General features: G+C 43.4%; 1 protein-coding gene across 2 annotated transcripts in view; it reads right to left on the bottom strand.

Moving 5' to 3' along the window:
- Positions 1–7218: 7218 nt before the first annotated feature.
- ldlrad3 (low density lipoprotein receptor class A domain containing 3) overlaps positions 7219–19593 on the bottom strand; it is a 44012-nt gene continuing 31637 nt past the window's right edge. For both annotated transcript variants that reach the window (XM_010792314.1, XM_010792315.1), the window contains 2 exons: positions 10074–10199; positions 7219–7513 (listed from right to left, as the gene is read on the bottom strand). In XM_010792314.1, the coding sequence (XP_010790616.1) occupies positions 7314–7513; positions 10074–10199 (326 nt within the window). In that variant the 3' untranslated portion in view covers positions 7219–7313. The remainder of the gene's footprint in view (positions 7514–10073; positions 10200–19593) is intronic.

Here is a 19593-nt window from a genome sequence, read left to right as displayed (position 1 = left end):
GTGCTCCATTCACAAAGCAGAAGGTTAAAACTGTTTATTCTACTGTCGGTTGGAATAGAGGGTGAGTGGATATGTGGGTGAAATACAACTTCATAATAATGTTATTGCTGGACAGACATTGTGCCAAATTCCCTTGACAATCACTGTGAAACAATTGATTCTCGCTGACATGCTTATCAAAAAGAACATGGAGTGTTTAATTACACACAGTCATGTTCCCCTCTCCCAAAAGAAATGTTACTGACACTGTCATTTTAAAGATCTTAGCTTGTGTTTAATGCTTGGCCTATTTTTCATCAAACCAATCTGTGTCAAGGGTGATGTTGACTGCCAATAAACTCATGTAGCAGACTAATGTTAATTGTCAGCTTGCTGCCCAACATCTCACTCTGCCTGACACTTCTCTGGGGACATGTATATAGCTAATGATGACACTGAGAGGGTCACTGGTAAAAATACAAAAATGAATGGAACAAAATGTGTTTTGGCAATTTTACTTTCTGGACCATGCAGGATAGTGTGTACTAGAATTCTTTACTTTGCAGATAGACTTTCTCCCTGTCTCAACAGGAGTCTTGGCATTAAAGAATCTGCATAATATACAGTAAACATTGGGGCAGTGTGTAAACAAAGGCCTACCCTTGGGTGTGATTCCGTCATTGTAAGAGTGATATAACAAAATCCTTGAGCGGGCAGACTATAAATAATTTAGTTTACAATGCATTGTAATTAAAATCCCTTGTAAATAGATTCATCTAGCCGACAAAATAATATAAACATATCTGAGCCAGTGTGGTCTGCAGAACTGATGCGGCCCCCTGTTGTGTGAAGAATAACTAATTAATGTTTTGATGATTTCAAAGTATGCAGTCCTTAGGGGTTTTTATTTGACCAAATATTACATCAAATTAAATAGTCTATTAAACATGCAGCAGGGAAAGCATACATCTTCCTCATGTGAGGGCTAAAAGCTACAACATCTCATGAAACGGCATGATGTCAAAGCCTTACATTGTTTTATGTAGAGGAACACAACAACATTTGAAATGTGTTTGTGTTGTCCACTAAAAGAAAGAATGCACATACACGACCAAAACAAATGCATTTTATCCCTGTGAACACACAAAGCATACCTTATCTTACAAAATGCACAAAGCTTCTGTAAGCTTTTGACATCCTCAAAACATCCTCTAGCTCTCTGTTCCTACCGTTCCCCCTCACTCTGCTAGCTTTACTTTCTCAGAAAAACTCGATGAAAATGCCACGATGAAACTCCTTTGAGATAGAGGAGATGAATGAATCACATCCTTCCACAGCCACCACCCTATCTGATCTCCTTTGTCTACTTGTTTTAATGAATGCGTAATGAGAGACGCTGATGTGTGCATTTAAAATCAATTGCTTTCCTTAAACAACTCTAAGGGGATTCTTAGTCACTTAAAAAAAAAAGCATAAACTTCTGAGCTCATCTCTTGTGAGTGTTTAAACTTGTTAGTGACGTGACTTTCAGGAAGTTTCTTGTGGAGGTTGCAGAGTTCTTCTTTTGACAATTAAATATGCAGAACAATCACTGTCAGATGTACTGTAACTCTCTTTGAGTGACTCTGTGCGGGTGTGTTTCTTGGATATGCAGAGTGGCGCTCTCCCCCAGCATCTGACCAAGTCCTGTGAGCCCCACGGCGGTGTTTCAACAAAATTCATTGGAGGGGCGAACATGCATCCATCTTTGCTTTCCCTTTCCCCTGCTATGTGCGGACCGGCAGACCGGGGAGAGCAATGAGAAGCTCAGCTTTGCAAAACTAGCTTTCTTGTCATTTCTGTTTCCAGAGTAACGCTGCTCGGCCTCGGGGCTCAACTTGAGATGGATGCTGCCCTCATCTTCTCCGGCTTATCGCCACCCCGCATTCAAAATCCTTGTCTTTCTTTACCAAATCACCTGTCTCTCGTTGATTGCTTCCATCTTTCTGCCCATTGCTATTCATTGCTCCTCTTAACGATAGTTACGTTCTATCAGATTCAGATCAGATTCAGATTCAGACTTTTATGAGTCCCGGATGACCGCCAGAGGCGGTGCTTTAGCACTGGATATGTCCATTGCACGCACGCACAGCTCGAGTACCAATAACAACAAAGTCACCTGTGACACCGGCTATATCTGCCGGTGTCGTTAGAGGATCTGTTCCCAGAATCTTCTCGCGAGCACACAAGAATTCTGAGTGACAGGATACTCCCTTTACAGACAGGCGGTGCTTTAGCACTGGATGACTTATATCAACAATGTCATGAAGAATCGAAGCACTTACTTAACTAGCTGGAAGCAACGGAGCTTGGCAAGAGGACAACGCCCAAAGGGTGGGGAGTGGCGACATTGACCCGGTAGAACCTGGAGAATGTGCGGCGCAGATGGTCCCCAGCGGCACCCCTCTCAGGGCAGCCCAAGATGTTGAGATGCTCCTCGTAGAGTGGCATCTCACCCCTGATGGCGGGGGGTGGCCACTGGCCTCATAGGCATGCGAGACGGCATTAACAACCCAGTGGGACAGCCGTTGCTTAGAGAGAGCACGACCCTTCCTAGTGCCGCCATGGCAAACAAAGAGCTGCTCTGACTGCCGTATACAGGCCGTAACATCAATATACGCCCTTAGGGCACACACAGGGCACAGCAACTCAGGCGTGCCGCTCTCCTGTGGAATGTTAAAGCGTGCCAGCTGGATAGGCTGATTGGAGTGGGCTAGTGGAAGCACCTTGGGCAGGAACACCACATTCGGCCAGAGGGCAACACCCGAGCCATCGGAGTTCAACCTCAGGCATGTATCGCTCACGGAGAGGGCATGTAGCTCTCCAACTCGCTTCCCTGAGGTTATGGAAAGCAGAAATGCTGCCATCAAGGACAGCCACTTAAGCCCCATCTGGGCCAGGGGCTCGAAAGGAGGAGATGATAGGGAATCCAGCACTAGGGGCAGGTCCCAAGCCGGAGCCCTCTGGGTGCTAGGGGGACGCTGCCGTAAACCCATCTCAGGAAGAGGGACACCATCCTGTGGCGCCCCACCGTGGTGCCCCACCGTGGCGCCGTCGACTCCAACATGTCGGGCAGAGATAGCAACCACATTAACCTTCAAAGTGGAGTGAGAACGTCCACTATTCAGAAGGCACGTTGATATAGCGTGCACCTTCCTGGGCAGACCACTGACCCTGAACAGTCCTGCCCTGTCCTGCTCTGTCCCTCCAGCGGGACAGAGAGTGGAGGCACTGCTGAGACACCCTGACTCTCCTGTGCCACTTGGTGTCCAAGTCAAGGCTGTTCAGCCACATCTGCATGGGGCGCAGCGACAGCAGGCCTAAGGGCACAATGGCTGAGGCCGCTGTCAGTCTGCCCAAGAGCCAGAGGAACTGAATGTAAGGCACCCTCTTGCTACGTGAGATAAGAGGCTGGTGAACACCCTTGGAGAGAGGGAGAGACCAAAGGAAAGCACCCGGAACTGATAGTGTCGGCCCTGAAAAGCAAACCTCAAAAACTTCCGGTGGTGGGATGCAATTGCATCCTCAAGTGCACGGTTGCGAACCACTCCCCCTGTGCGACAACACGAAGGGTGTCTGCCGTGGTTAGCATATGGAAGGGCAGCACCTTCAGGAATCTGTTGATTCCTCTGAGGTCCAAGACTGGACGGAATCAGCCGACATTCATGCTCACAAGAAAGTATGCCGAGTAGAACCCCCTGGACTGAAGCAGAGGGTCTACTGGCTCGAATGCGCCCTTGGCCAAGAGGACGGACAACTCTTTGGCCAGAGCTAAGGCCTTCGCCGGATCGCTGACTGTTATTTTGAACCGGCCAAAGGCTAGGGGCCGGCGTCGGAACTGCAATTCGTAACTCCGGGTTAGGGTGGAACCACCCAAGGGTCGGAAGTACAGGCAGCCCAGTAGCTGAGCTGCTGCTGGGAAAAGCAGCCGGCGTCCGGCACCGGGACTTCAGGGCCTAGCTCCCCGGCCTCCGGAGCCCCTTGGGGGGCGCCGGTAAGGCTCTGAGGCACGAGGCTGCCTAGAAGGCCGGCGAACGGGGGCACGAAAGTCATTGGGAGGCGGTTGAGTGGGCCGCTGGGACCTCCGCAGACCACCACTGTAAGCCGGTGGATGAGTGCGGCTGCTAGAGGAGCCCATGGGCCTGCTGGGAATGGGCACAGGCCTATGACAGATAAACAGTAAAAGCAGCTCTAAGCTGATGTTTGTGTCTAACTGTGCCAAATAGTTTGAAATCACTGATGAGGAATAAAAACACCAGAGGCATAGAAAGCTAAGAGGATAGTGCTGCTTCTATAGATCTCATTATCTGCCACCTCTGAGGAAGGATAACCAAACGCTCCTGTATATATGCCGTGATGATGTGTCCGCTGACAGGCTGCATGCTGATCTCTCACTAGACTACTCAAATGAAGGAAACGCATGTGGAGACACTGAAGCAAATAATTATGGGTAAAGAGGAAGGAGCTGAACAGAGGAGGAGTGAGAGGGGAGAAAGTGAGGAAGGAGATGCTGTGCTCAGGTGGCTTAGAGCAGATATTGTATGCCTTATCTGTCACCTGCAGGTCTGTGCTTATTATAGAGAGGCAAAGTCAGCGCAGAATGTAAGGTGAGTATACGGTGTGTGTGTGTGTGTGTGTGTGTGTGTGTGTGTGTGTGTGTGTGTGTGTGTGTGTGTGTGTGCGCGCGAGTTAACACAGGAAAGAAACGCATAGAGTTAAACAGCAGTGAAGCCTTCACTCCCTCCAAATCGCAGTGGCTGATGATAAAAAATAAATAGACGAAAAAACTAAAAGGGAAATAATAACTGAGCTGATCTTCCTTGCTGGGTTCTGAAGGTCAGAACAACTCGGAGCTCTTGTTCTTTATGCAGCGCTACACAAGTCAAATAAGCAGGAAACATTTGGGTCATTTGTGCTCTATGCATACAGAAAATACTATTAAATCAGTGCTGACAAGGAGTCTTTGGGAATAAAACAACACTCTGGAACTGGTACATTTCTGTGGTAGCTGAATTGAAAAAACATTCAGCATTTATACGATAAGAAAAAGATTAGATGGATGAAAATGTTTTAGAGATGGTGGCAGACTGATCCTCTCAGTCAACCTTAGCAGAACACTTTCTTTCTGTAGGGAATGGAGTCTAATAATTGAAGTCAGGAGTTGGGAAGGTATGGATCACAAAGCACCCCTTAGATCTTCACCGAGACTTAAACCTTCTGACAACATATACAGTATCTTCTGAGTAATTATATTACTGAATGTTATGTCTGACCTTGATTCCTAATTGTTTAATCCGGGCAAAACATTTGTTCATACTAGGTTTTTTGCAGTGAGCAGTTCGAACAGTATTTGTTGTGAAGAGTGCACCAGAGTTGTTCACTTTTCAACAATAACATGGAGTGCAGTGAACACAGATCAATATTTCTGCATCACTCTCCAGGTCTTTTCAGCATTCTGTTGCTCTGCATTGAGTCAGGAGTTTGAGAAACGACAGGCTTGTGATGATGGATAGTCTATCTTGCAAACACATACAAGTGCAAATAAATAAATAAATGCTTAATCAGCTTCACTAATTAGGGAGTTTAAAACAAAATTGATTGATAAAAATGAGTTAGTCAACTGTGAGGTAATACATCAGGTTGCTAAATTACAACGAGCAAGAAAATGATCTCTTGCATGATTACACATTTTGCAGTTCGTCAATAGTGTCGGATCAGAGCCATTTTTCACGGCCGGGAAAAAAATGAACTGTGATTTCTATTTTAGAGAATGAATGGTGTTTAAAATTGCCAACATGATTTACAGTGTTCATATTCTCAAGTGTAATGTCTTACTGCTGCATAGCTCTTTCCCTCTTTATCAGAAAAAAATGCGTTTTTATTCTTTCCGGGAAATAAGGTCTGGTAATAACAAAACTGTCTTTTTGGCTACTGATACTGAAGGACTTTCTGTTTTATTCTGACTGAGTAAATCAATATGACAGCATCACCTAGACATAGGATGGGGATACATAGGAATTATTTTAACATCAGGGTTGGACTGCTGGCAGAATCCATGTTGGATTGCCACTGGAAGCTCAGCTGAAGTGTTGACAGAAGTCGACTGCTGTGCCACCGTGGCAGCAGCTGTCTGTGAGGAGCGGAGCTGCCAGTGGAATAAGAATGGCATGCCAGATGAAAGTGGTACCTGCCAGCGAATAAGACACTCTAAACCAGAAATCATAATACTCAATGTCAGGGATGTGACTACAATGTCAACAATATCATTAGGTATTACAACAAGTGCTTTTGCTTATTTTTGTTTGTTAAGAACGTAGGAAATGCACACAGCAGCGCATGTCTTCTTTGGCATAAAGTTGAATATGTCAGTGGCTTTATGAATCAGCTGCATAAAACCTCTCGTAAGTGATGTTCTGAGAAATATCAGATGATGTGACAAATTGAGTGACACAATCTTCCAAATCATCCTCCATCATTTATCCACTTTATGTATCTACAAGTTCTGAAATATGCTGCAAAGTTCCCTGCCAATATTTCCAACAATTATGGCCTAATTGAAATAAATCCAGATTGATGAACGTAAAAGTTAACAACTAGCCTCATCTCTAAATTGTTCTTGATTGTGTTTTTGTTTAGGGATTGAAGGACGAAAATAAAATGAGTGAATATAGAGATGAATTGTATAATACTTTCTCTTTTAAATGTATAAGTTAATCATTTAGTTTCTTGGTATTCTATCACCTGTTGCTTTTTTTTCTGCGTATTACACTGTTGGTGAAGGGTGTCAGTTATCCAAACAAACCCTCAGTAAAAACAGTTTGACATGTGTGAGTTAAAGGATTATGAGGGGGCAAGTCTCTGCTCCTAAACATGGGGACAAACATGCTAAACATCCTCAACGTCTCCCTGCCCCTGTGTCAGATTCCCACAGCCAGAATAGATGTTTTATTTCCTTGTTTTTTTCATCTAATATATTTGACTGATGACTCACCCTGTTAGGGTTGAGTGAAGCAGGCAGGACCAACATGCAGAATAAACAGAAAAAATACCTTTATTTCAAGGTCTTTAAGGAACAAACAGAACACTAACCCGAGAACACAGTCAAAGACAAACAATGAACCAACAATGACAGACAGAAAAACCAGAACTTAAATACACACAAGACTAATCACACAAACAAGACACAGGTGAGGAGGGAGGAGAAAACACAGGGGCACCAGGTGAACACAATCGGGCAATCAGGTAGGAGGGAAAACAGACAGAAAGCGACATGCAAGACAGGTGGTGAAGACTTTTCAAAATAAAACATGAAACCAAAGACAGAAAAAGACAAGACAAAACACAACACAGGCAGATCGTGACACACCCGCTGTAGTTAGGCAGAGCTCCTCATCGCTGTTGTCCTGACAGTTGTCCTGGCCATTGCACAAGAAGCTGCGGTCCACACAGTGGCCATTCCGACACTTGAAGCGAGTCCCCGAGCACTCAGAGCCCGCTGTGGTGGAGGCAGGGCAGAGGTCAGGTTCAAGTGTTAGTTCAGACAGGGTTACAGTGAGAGGTTTCAAGTTGCCTGTGAAACACAAGCCACTGTGTGACGTCTGTAGTGGTGCAGTTTTTAGATCTTGTTTTGTTTACCATTTTCAACACTTTCATTTACCGTAATTTTCGGACTATAAGGCGCACCTGAATATAAGCCGCAGCAGCTAAATTGAATGATGTGTACATATATAAGCCGCACTGGACTATAAGCCGCAGGTGTTTTAATGTTTAATTACCATATGTAAGGGTTCGTGCACAGAGGGGATTGTCGGGAAAGAGATGGCTGTTTGAGGAAGCTCCCATTTATTAACATTTCAACAAACAAGTTGCAGTTTGCATAACGTATTCAAGTGTTACCATTTAGTGCAATAGTAGCTACAGAAGATGTACTGTGCTGTGTAAACTGTACTGTATCACATAGCGTTTCAGACACACAAACTGTTCAACTTTCAAACTTAAACGGTGCGCTCCCAGCGCACGTACCGGCAGTGATCTACAGCAGTGGTTTTCAACCAGTGGTACGGGGACAAACTGTCTCGCTCTCGTAATTTCTGTCTGTCTTGCTCTCGTTCTGTCTCTCGTGCCACTCCCGGTTCCACTTTTACTTTTGCGCGCTACCTGTCTCACTCTTTTCCGGCCTCCAGCTTTTCCTGCTGGAGCCCGCCGCTTAAAGGTGGGGGGCGCGGACCGGCCATAGAGCCCATAGAGTTAAAGGTGGTGGACTGTAACCTGTAAAATCCATAGATTTAGGAGGTCCCCTAGTGGCCGTTAGCTGTAAAAATCCATAGATTAGCCGCACCGTTATATAAGCCGCAGGGTCGAAAAATGGGAAAAAAGGCGCGGCTTATAGTCCGAAAATTACGGTAATTCAATTGAAGATAAAATATTGGGCATTTCATTTCAATCAGGATCTTAAGCGAGGCAACTCATCATAACAAATGTTTAGAGGGAAAGCAGTAAAGCATTTGATCTGGGTATAAAAGTCAAACTGAAAACAAGAAATATTAAAATATCACTGCCAGCATTATTACTTATTTTGTGGTACATGTTCTGGTTTTGAGTTTAGCTTCAGCAAAATGAGGTAGAATTATCTTGTGTGAAGATCCAGAAAATGACACAGTAGTGATGCAGTATGTGCTGAGAGAGTGGAGCAAACCTCCATTTAAATGCTTAGATTACATTTGTGAGCGTGGTGCCCTGCAGGCAAGGAACACTGCCTCTGACGATGGTGAGTGATCGGCTTGATGCACGTTCCCCACTGGGAAAGCAGAGATTGGGTCATGTAGGGACAAACTGCATGCTGGATAATACAGACTACACCTGGATCTTCTTTTGCTCATATTTCAACTAAAGGCAAAACTACAGATGAGTCAGGAGTTACAAGCACTGGCAACACATAAAAACGATTGAAACTATTTTTAAAAGGTAATTGAATCGCTATATCCGGCATTTATTCATGTCACTACTATTATAATCTGCTCAAAATGCAGAATTTGATAGTGACTGGGGGGGGGACAGCAATAGTACAGAAATTGCTTTCTTAATAGAACGACGTCCTCGATTCTCCACTGTGAGGAGGGACATAAAGAAAACTGCTTCAAGTTTTCTAAAGCAATGCTGTAATACTGAGCTGGCATTACGAAAATGAATGTAAAGCAAAAGTAACATGGTAGTGACAATCTCTGATCACACCTGCCCCATAACCAAATGTATAAAAGGCAACAGGTCCATGATTGTGTTTGTGTTGTGTCTCTTGGGAAACAAAGATATAATATAGTTAGACTTTCAAAGACTGAGACTGGGGTGTCAGTTTAGTTTCTCTAAACTAAGGGGAAGAAGAGAGGAAAAGAAAATGTGAAAGATGAACTGAGATCTTAATTTGCATACTGTTATTTGTTGGCTGTCTTTGCCCTTTACAACATATATTTGTTTAAGTCAGTTGTTTACTCGTAATTCATTGATAAAGCGTATTAAAAGGGGTACTCCAGCTGTTTAATTGCTCTTCCACATTGTTATGGTACTTCATGTCGGCCAAATTCCAAAAACAGTTGGTACTTAATCTCAAATAATGAATCCGATCGCATCTTTTTTAGACATATCACTGCTGCCTGGTTAACACATCTTTCAAACTCCACACCCCTGTTCATAATACAGGATTTCTGTTATACTAGTATAATCTCCAAACCCAAATTGTGAACACCCTTATTATAACACTATAATAATCCGATTTTTATTTTTCTTTAGAGTTGAAAAAGCTCCATCAGAGCCAGAGAAAAGACTAAAACATTATTATGGTATTTATAATACGTGGTGCATAAATTGCTTTTCTCAGATTTTAAAGAAATAACTGCACTTATGTAAAGTTTGTATTAGTACTGTAGTACTCAAGCCAGCAATAGTCGTATAACTACAGATGCATATTATGAGTGGGGGGGAGTTCATCATGGAGCAGATTCTGGTAGCATTGGGATGAGACAGATTACATTTATTTGAATAAGTTGTTGTATGAGACTTACTGCAGTTCTCCTCGTCACTCCCGTCAGGACAGTCACTGAAGCCGTTACAGCGGAAGCGCCCGATGATACAGTGGACACCGTTAGCGCAGGCGAAGAATGTAGGGGCGCACTTTGACTTGACCTTAGCTGAGGACAGAGGGAGGGTTGTGGGAGGGGGTGGAATGAAAAACAACGGATTATTATATGTGATAATGGTGTAGCAATTCTTAATGCACTACACTATGTTTTATGAAAGCATTAACCTTGGCCGTGGTGCTCAGAGAAAGGGGAGGAGCATACTTATAAGGACAGCTAAGCTTTCTTAATGTTTTTATATGATAATAGCACGCCCAATTGCATGTTCTAAAATTAAGAAGGCAAACCATCCAACAATTAACAACTGTACAAGTTTCAACAGACAAACAGCTGTTTCGTTGTAGAGACAAATTGATTGTTCTTTCTTTTTGTTCGTTAATTATTATGTTCCCGTTCTCTTAAGTATGACAATTACAGAGTATGATCCTACGCACAAAGTACTGACAGCAGAAGAAAACAAGTTGACAAAAAGGACAAACGAGGGTGAATCGTGAGGGAGAGCGTCTTTATGGATCCTGCCATTGATCAGCCTAAGCAGGCCACGGGTCTTATCTCCCCGGACGGGCCCGACTGTGACTGAGTGACGAGCCTGCAGAACATCAATGCCTGGCGTCCTCCGTTTAGCACTATCCCCCAGTTTTAACTCAAACACATTGATCTTTCTTTGCAGAAGGAGAAAAACAAGATTGCAGGTAGATGCAGACAAAGACATCAGATAAAAGAATAAAGCACCGCGCTTTAGCTCAGTCTGTGAAGTTTAAATGTGTACCCTGATGGCCACCAAAAAGAAAATCCAAAGATGTTTCACGACAGCCATTTATATTTACAGTTTATAATAATGAGCCACTTTTCTTTTTAATTCTGTATCATCTATCAGATCTCTGTTTCTCCAGTAGTTTGAATAATACCAGAGCTTTAACCTGTACATGTGGCTTTGTGTTGGAGCCACTACTGTTGTTATCACACTTTTTGGAAAGGTTAAAGCTACCAATTAAAACACTGAAACACACAGAGTGGAGGAGTGAGTGGGCACACCATAGGCAACCCAAAGCAAGCCACCAACCAGTCTTCTGTTTTTTCACTCTACTGAATACAAAGGGTTGAATTGGCCCGCTCATAGGTTGGAATTGTGCCGTCTCAAATGCCAGTGGCGCACATTTTTCCCTCTACAATATATTTGTGGTAGGCTGATTGATGAGCTCTTTCAAGCTGCGGCGATTATGTGTAGCGAGGAGGGAGGGCATGGCATAACAACCACGAGGGTTTGGAGGGAATGTCTCCGGATGAAATGTAATCGCAGAACGCGGGAGGAAGCTGTGATATCGCCAGATTCCTGTATCTATAGTCTAGGAAACCTTTGTTTACCTGGAAAGCAGAGGCCCGAAAGCACCAAAAGCTAAGCAGTATATCACATTCATTCCATTCTAGGGAGAAAAACAGACACAGCTTAGGGCTGTAGCAACACATAAAAGACAATATACATAAACATACTGCAGTGGATGGGTATATTAAAATGAATCTGGCTATAAATAAAATAAATACAATTATTATGATACTATCTATTTCATTTGTATATCCCTTTGATTTGTAGTGTTTGCAAACATTTCTTCTTCTATGCATAGACAGATCATCCTCACAGCTCTTTTTCCATTTGGTTGGCGGGCTTGTCTAGACGGACAACTCTGTTATTGCTCTGAGATTCCTCATTCACTCCCTCCCTCATCTAAATCCTCATCACCAGGATTCATCTGACCCAGTGTTTGTGTTCCAAATTAGCTAAAAAGTCACATGAAGGGCAAGCTCATGAGAGGAGATTTGTGGGTGGAAGAGAATCAGGGATAGAGTTAATGTGCTTCGCTGTATTCTGGGGATGGGTGTCCCTTTATAGCCTGAGCAAAGCAGTTTTCAGAGCAAGAAGAGGAAAATTAATTAGAAAGAGCAAGTTGAGGGCGAACGAAACAAACTTGTTATGCTTCCTTTGATGCTCCTGTGAAGGTTTCCAGTTTTGATTCTAGGTGTGGGACTTCCTATTTAGGCAATGCTGATTCATTTCAGCATTTATTGACACTGCCTTATTCCATCGTCTTCCCTTCTGTCGTCACTCTGTTTCTAGGTTTGAACTGCATTACATTCGTGCCAACTTTTCCTTCTCTTCTCTGAGCCTTTGTAGAAGTTGTTTACGAAAAGGCAGACAGAATGTTGGGTAGCTTCCAAACTTAGTTTCAGTGTTCAGCTGAGCAGCACAAATGAAAACGAATGAGGTTAGCAGTGGAGCTCGATTCTTTGAGGTAAGACTATCACTAGCAGAAAAACGTGGCTGGATCTCACTGCAACGAACAGATGGAGGGACACACAAACAAAGGCACGAAAAGACAAAGATAAATATACCCTCTCCCTCTCTTTTAATTAAGAGCATTGTACTGTACTTTCTCTATAAATATGTATTTCATTCTCCTCTAGGAACAATAATAAAAAAGCGCACATGTTTCTTTTCAAAGGAAGAACAAATCTAGGCCAGACTGTAGCATCATGGAATATTTTGGGTTTAACTCATTTGATGAATTAAGATGAGTTAAAACAGACTACTACTGTTTGTCTTCTCTTTGACGTTTTCATCTTGCCCCGTGGCTTTGAAAGTCATGTCAGGCTGAATCTGACAGCATAGCTCCTGTTGAAGATAGTTTTATTTGCTCTTCCCCAAATATGCACCTCTCTGGCCGTCCCCGCACGCCTCCCTTACATCTCCCCAATTCCCCGGAGAACAGAATAACTTGCTCGGCACCGGTTGGCTTGGTCGTGATGGGCATGCATGATTGACAGTGGGAGGAGAAAGACTGCAGGAATAGAGTAACAAGAAAGAAAACAGTGCGGGTAGAGTGAGTGGAAGCAGATCGAGGCTACGCAACAGTGGAGACAGCTGAGGACTTCAAAGGTTTCTCTGACCTTGTGAATAATTTCCTAAGGGAGGAAATCAATAGGTAATGGAGTCAGGGTGTAAGCAAGAAGGGCAAGGGTAGTAATCATTTCGTACATTTCACTGTCTGCATGCTGGTTGTACACTATGATGGCTTTCTGTGTGTAGGAAGAGGCATTGCAACATTATAGAGCTGCTACATTCATCTGAAGGGCCAAGCTTTTAAAAGGCCACTGGCATTATGAAAAGCCATCAAACTTTGTGTTAGATGAGGAAGAAAGTGCGGCTAGTATACCTTACAGCAGGCGAATGTGCACAATATCAGGGATATTTCAACAACTCCAGATAAAAAGAGAGGGAAGCAAGGGCAGTGAGGAAGCAGCAAGTGATCTGCCAGATAATAGCCTGGCTGCAATATTCACCACAGAAAGCACAATGCTGCTAAAATCCCCTTGTTTGAAATAGAAGTGGCCAACGTTGTGATAAAATCATAAGGCTGCATTTCTTATTCTTTTGAAGATTTCGAAGCAATCATTTTGCCTAATTCCTGACTATCGATTGGATAGCATTCAGTCTAAAAGAGACTGTGGCTGAAGCTACACGGAGATGATACGGGTCGTATCCGCTACAGTTCTCTATCATATAGACGGTTCGGCCACACGAAGCCGACAGGGAAACGCAGATAATGATAATGATAACGATAACGATAACGGGTCCCAAGGTGGGTAGATCTGCGGACGCAACGCTCTGGGGGGCCAAACGGGCCATACGATGATTTTGACCGGCGGAAAAAAATTCTGACGGAAACTCTGCAGCACGGTTCCCTCGTCCCTTGGAAGAGGCGGAGAGGTGGGTGTTTTTCATCTGCTGGTGGACTACCTGAGAGATTTACAGCAGGAGCACACGCTTGCCTCGAGGAGGGAGAAAAAGAGCCAGAGCCCTGGCCCCTGCCTCTCCCCACCTCTGCTGCTAAATCCACCGCGGAGAATAAACAGAAGGGCAACCATGCATGCTCGTGAAGTCTTCTTCGCTGCTTTTGGTGTATTTTGTGGTGGAAGTACAGCGCCACTTACAGGCCCGGCATATGTACTACAGCGTCTCCAGCGGGTCGAGCGGTCTCGTGTGGACGGAAACGTTTTTGGTGCAGATTGCGTGTGGACGGAAGACTTTTTTGATATCGAATTCGGTTCGTTTTCGTTACCGTCTCCGTGTGGCTAGGGCCTGTATGTAAGTACCTAATCAATATTTCATCCCTGCTATTAATTACAGCAGCTCATTGATCAGTCAGCCATTAAGGGCATGGGACACGTCAGACTTTCTGCTATTAGTGCCCCATTTTCTCTCCATGTTCTGACCTTTTGACTGCCTTTAAGTTTTTTGACTTAGAGTTGGGTTAAAAATAAACACTCTCAAACCAAGATGTGCTCCAGGTTTATGTCTCTAAAACTTCTTCAATCCCACCTGATTTTTCTTCCACAGTGTGCTCCCAAATGTACACACCCACACAAATATTAACACACTCACAGAGCAAAGAACACCCATGCACAATGAAGCAGAGCATACCCAGAAGACAGTGAACAACATATATGTCAGGTGTATATGACTCTTTGAGTTCATGTAAGTGCATTGGACATTGTTCTTATCACATAAGCACACACTCTTAATCTTAACAACACCTTCCCTACACAAGAATGAGCCTTGATATCTAATTCATCTGTCTCAGGAGTCTTTTGAGCTATTTCCCTACTCTCAAAGATAGCTTTTATGTTGATAAGCATTTAGCGGTTTCTTTGAACTGAATATCTTGTGGGTATTTCCTGTAGGTCAGTAGATCAAAAAAACAAAAAGCTCCTTTGATGAAGCTCCAGGCCTTGGCATCACTGCAGAGAGCAATAATGTGATAATATTACAGTAATCCACTAAACTGGAGTCATTTTACTTCAAATGTCGTGAGGAGCTAACAGGATCAATAAACAGTGCATCAGATAATGAAAACTCTAAATTGTTATATCCCTCATTGTTATGAAGTATTCAAAGACTTTTTAACAAACTGACAAAACACCAGCCCTCTGTGTGGGTCTCCAATTTGTTGTCTTATGTGCATCTGAAAGAGATTAAATAAAGCAGACTAGACAGATCATCTTGTTAGCCCGTCAGATTTGTATTGCGACAGCTTTAGTGGGTCTTGACCACCCGTTTGGTAACCGTGCTTTAAAGAAAAGGAGGTTTCAACTATTAGTCATCCTACTTGGGAACATTTTATTTACAGATAATGTGGCCTGATCAAATTAGTGTTTATGCAAATTGACTTTAAGCTGAATATGATGACACGAGCAGCCCTTCAGTGTGGCTGATGTTCTCTGATTCATGCTCTTTTAAAGCCCCGGGGCTTGCTGTTGTCCCTTTTTGTTAAAAGCAGAGTGAACGTTGACATTTCAAAACATTTGTTGGTGTAGAATTGTGAATAAATGAATGTCTCCTCAGAGAGGCCACGGCCTCAGCCTGCAGGACCACTAGTTTAGTCATTTTCTTTGAAATGTGCTCTTCTGTGTTTTCTTTCTCTCCCAGTGCATTTCTCTCCCCCTTGTTTGATTCCCCCCTTCTTGCTTTACACATCATGTCCACTCACCCTCTGGCCCCACCACGCATCTCTCCCTGTTTCCTGCTCATGCCCAGACGAGGGCAAAGAGGCTAATCCTGGCTCTGAGGCCCAGTGAGCTCCGCCGGCTCTCCTCCTTCTACATTCTGTCAGGATCCATTTGGTCTAACACTCTCGCAGGCTGTCGTTATGGACACCAGAGAGCAGGGTGGTACTTTTGACCTCTTTGTGTGAGGAATTAGTCAGCAGCCTATCTCTGAATCACTGCTAGAAAAAACCCTCAGACCTGCCAACACATATATACGTATCACACCCTCATAGAGCAGATGTTCAAAAATTCTAATGTTTTCATCTAAAATTCAGTTATGTGCTTCAAAGCAGAGGTTACATACAAAAAGATTTGGACTTGATTAAAAAAATCTGTAGGGGAGTACTGGCTACGCACAGAAGGACAGTAATACAATAAGCTGCGTCTTTAATGCAATAAGACTTTGGCTGGAGATATTGCGTATCTTCTCTCAGCCCAGAATGTTATTAAAGAGCTACAGAAAAAGTATTTACATGATTTAAGTTGACCCGTGTGCTATAGGGGACCGGAGGAAAAAACAAACAAGAGAGCACTGGGGCTTGGTAGGAAGGAATACGCATGCCTTTTCTAGCAAAATAAACCATCCCCTGACCATTCGAGACCATTCCTGGCCTATGAGGCGTAGCAGACTGGGACACATCTAAAGCGCATAAATAAATAAAGAGTTGAGGCAAGCGACGGCAGGCCAGGTTTTCGTGATTCTATTCTAAACTTCCACACCCACAGATAGCACTGGAAAGTAAATTCAGTCCAGTCAACAAAAAAAGACACAAAGGAGTTTTTTTCTGCTGGTAAAAAAAGGAAAATCTGCCAGACGTAAGTCATGTGTGGGTGGTTCGGTCTTGGGAGCAAGTTTCAACAAATGTCATACAGCGTAAAAAATAATTGATCTTTCCAAATCCATATACATTTGTTATGGAGCTAAAAACAAAAACCAAATTCTCATTAACGAAACACAAGGGAGGTTTTAGTACATATAAAATGACCTTTACCTCAAGCTCTGCATACATATTCCTTGGATCAGAGACACCCACATGAGCACAATGTGCTGGCTGAAGAGCGTGGGCTTACAGGGAAACTAATCGCTAACTTTAGCTGTCTTCTGGTGCAATGATATGTGGTCAAAAAGGTAGACTGGCCCATGAGCAAAACATAGATACAGTACTTGTATATACTGTATTCACACACATTCTCTGTGTTCAATCTGCTCTCATCCCTGGGCACTCAAAACATCCCTATTGAAAGAATACAAGTTGTCAAAGTGTTAAAAAAATACACACACATCCAAATTAATTAAAGAAACATGTTCTTAGAAACCTCTTGACAGCGGCCACCTGCTCCCATTACAGATGGACGGAAATGTAATATCCTGGGGTTGTCAACCCTGCTCAGCCTCTATGGTAATGACTGTATTGCGACGGACAGTGGGCAGACATCTGCAGGTGCACCGAGTTATTTATAAGAAAAGTCTGTGTGAAAACAATAATAGAATGGTGCAGTGATGACGTCTTTTATAGGCTGACCCCAAAGTTAGCAACGCAAGGGGTCCCTCGGCAGAAAGCAATGGGATTCTTTTGCTGCATATTGGAATATTGCAGAAAAATAAGCTCTGTTGCAACACATGTTTATGAGACATAACACATTTCACTCATCAGGATAATGTTAACCAATAAGCATCACTTTGTGATTTGTGAGATATAATCTGATCGCCGGAAGAAAAAAGTGAACGTTAGGCAATAAACAAACCACATCACGGTCCCATGGATGCACATCACCACCACAAAGCTAAAGGCATGATGACGTTCAGTAGTTTATTTATTCCCTTGTTAGCAACCACTGTTTCTTATGACATGTAGAAGCTTTTAATATTCACGATTGGGGCATTTACTGACGTATTTCATGTATGAAAAACTCGTGTTAACCACAGACTTTATTTCAGGCATCTAACCATAAATATGTTTAAAAAAACATAGATCTTTGGAAGAGGGAACCGGAAGTGTTAAAATGCCAACTTATTTCGGGTTTTAGGACTCATTCCTGCACCGCTCTATGTCACTAACTGAAAGAGATTTTCTGAGGAGTCTGCATTGAAACAATATTCATATAGCTCAGACAGAAGGAGAATAAGTTCTTTCAACAAACTGTATTTCAAGTTTGCAAATCTATCATCTCCCTCTGTTAAATATTTATATATATAACTGGGAGTTTGTGTGTTGTCTTAGTGGGGGGTGCCTAATTATGACACTATTTGCAGAGACTCCAGTACTGCGGTCTCAAAGCTTTCAGGCATTGTGTTCTCCTCAGACAATAAACATCCAGACAGAACTCCTGCTGCAGCAGCTATAATGAGTCCTCCTCTAGACCTCCCCTCCTTCCGTGACTCCCTCCCCTCCCCCTCTCTCCGCCTGTCTGTCTGTCCCACAGCCCCAATGGAACCAGAGCTTTGTCTGGGGATTTTCACAAAGCACTCGCCGGATATATCGAATGACAACTAGCCATCTATTTGAGAATAATAGGGCCCACTTATGCCGAAGCAGATAATGTACATCTTGACAACAAACACAAATAATCCTCTGACAACTGGAGAGGCAGGCTTAGGTGATGCTGTATGATAACTTGCTTTTATCTGTAGCGGCAAAGCATGTCGTGTCAATGACAGACAAAAAAGTCTTGCTTGTCCGTAGATTCAAAGCTAAAGTACTGGAGGTGAGTTTGAGTGTTACAAACTGGCGCACGGACTGTGTGATTAGATGAAACAGGAGCACTTAATGTATCTAATTCTGTCTCAATGCATGAGAACATTATTTCTTCCAAGTTGGACAGTGGCTGACAGTTTAAGGCCATTGAGTGTTGAGAATCTGGGGCACAGAGTCCATCCATCTATACAGTGTGAGACTTTGTTTTAAGTAACAGGGATGTCAGTAGCAGAGGTGTACTGATGAACATTGTCCAGGACAGCACTTAAAAAGTTTCCTATGTATGTATTACGTAATAAGACCAAGGCATCACAAACTTAAGAGACTGATTGCTTTAACTTTGAATGTGGGCTAGTGTGTGTCTGTATGTGTGTGTATCATGGGACACAACTTGTTTAGGACCAATCTGCCTGTTCCTTGAGCTTCCAACAATAGGGAACAGTGAGAGAAGTGACTGATGGGGGAGGAGATGAGGAGAAAAGCAGAAAATTAGAGAGGTGACAGAATTGAGGACAAACCTAATGTGATTTTTTTTGGCAAGGATTTAGCTGGGTAAAAAAAAGGAAAAAAGAATCTCTCCAGGAAAATGGTTATGCTTTTATAATTGGAAACAAGCGTCTGTGAAGCAAATTACAAGCCAAAAGCCAAAAATCATCTGATGAGATGGAGGAGCAGAGAGGAGTGAAAATGGTAGTGCGATGCAGTTAAAGAGATGAATATATATCGGGGGAGGGGGGGTTTCCATTCAGAGCGGCGGGGCCTCAAAGTCAATCTTCATCAGCAATCCCATCTTTGTGTGGAGCTCCGGCTACAGCGGGATGGGGAGGAGGAGGAGCAGCAGACCAGAAAGATCAAAGCCAACTAAAAGTGAGGATCAAAACTGAAGTATTACTAGAGCCTTACAGAAGAATTATGCGTGGGCTACTATTCCTGCAAGCACAAGTAATCGGCCTTTGCTTTGATGATATTAAATTTTGCCCTGGTGTTAAACTGGGGCCGTGAGTCTGGCAGGGAAGAGGACGGGTGCACGCTTTGGGGGAGAAGGGAGGATGGAGGAAGGAAGTTCATTTAAGTTGGCAAATAATTAAGTCTAAACGGCCCTTATGGCTCCATGGGTAGCAAGAGGGAGAGGCAGAGTTCAGGAGTGG

This window comes from Notothenia coriiceps, unplaced genomic scaffold (assembly GCF_000735185.1).
Source record: "Notothenia coriiceps isolate Sejong01 unplaced genomic scaffold, NC01 NC01_scaffold00036399, whole genome shotgun sequence".
Lineage (NCBI taxonomy): Eukaryota > Metazoa > Chordata > Actinopteri > Perciformes > Nototheniidae > Notothenia > Notothenia coriiceps.
Note: the sequence above shows the minus strand (reverse complement) of the source record. Positions and strands in the feature narration are given on the sequence as shown.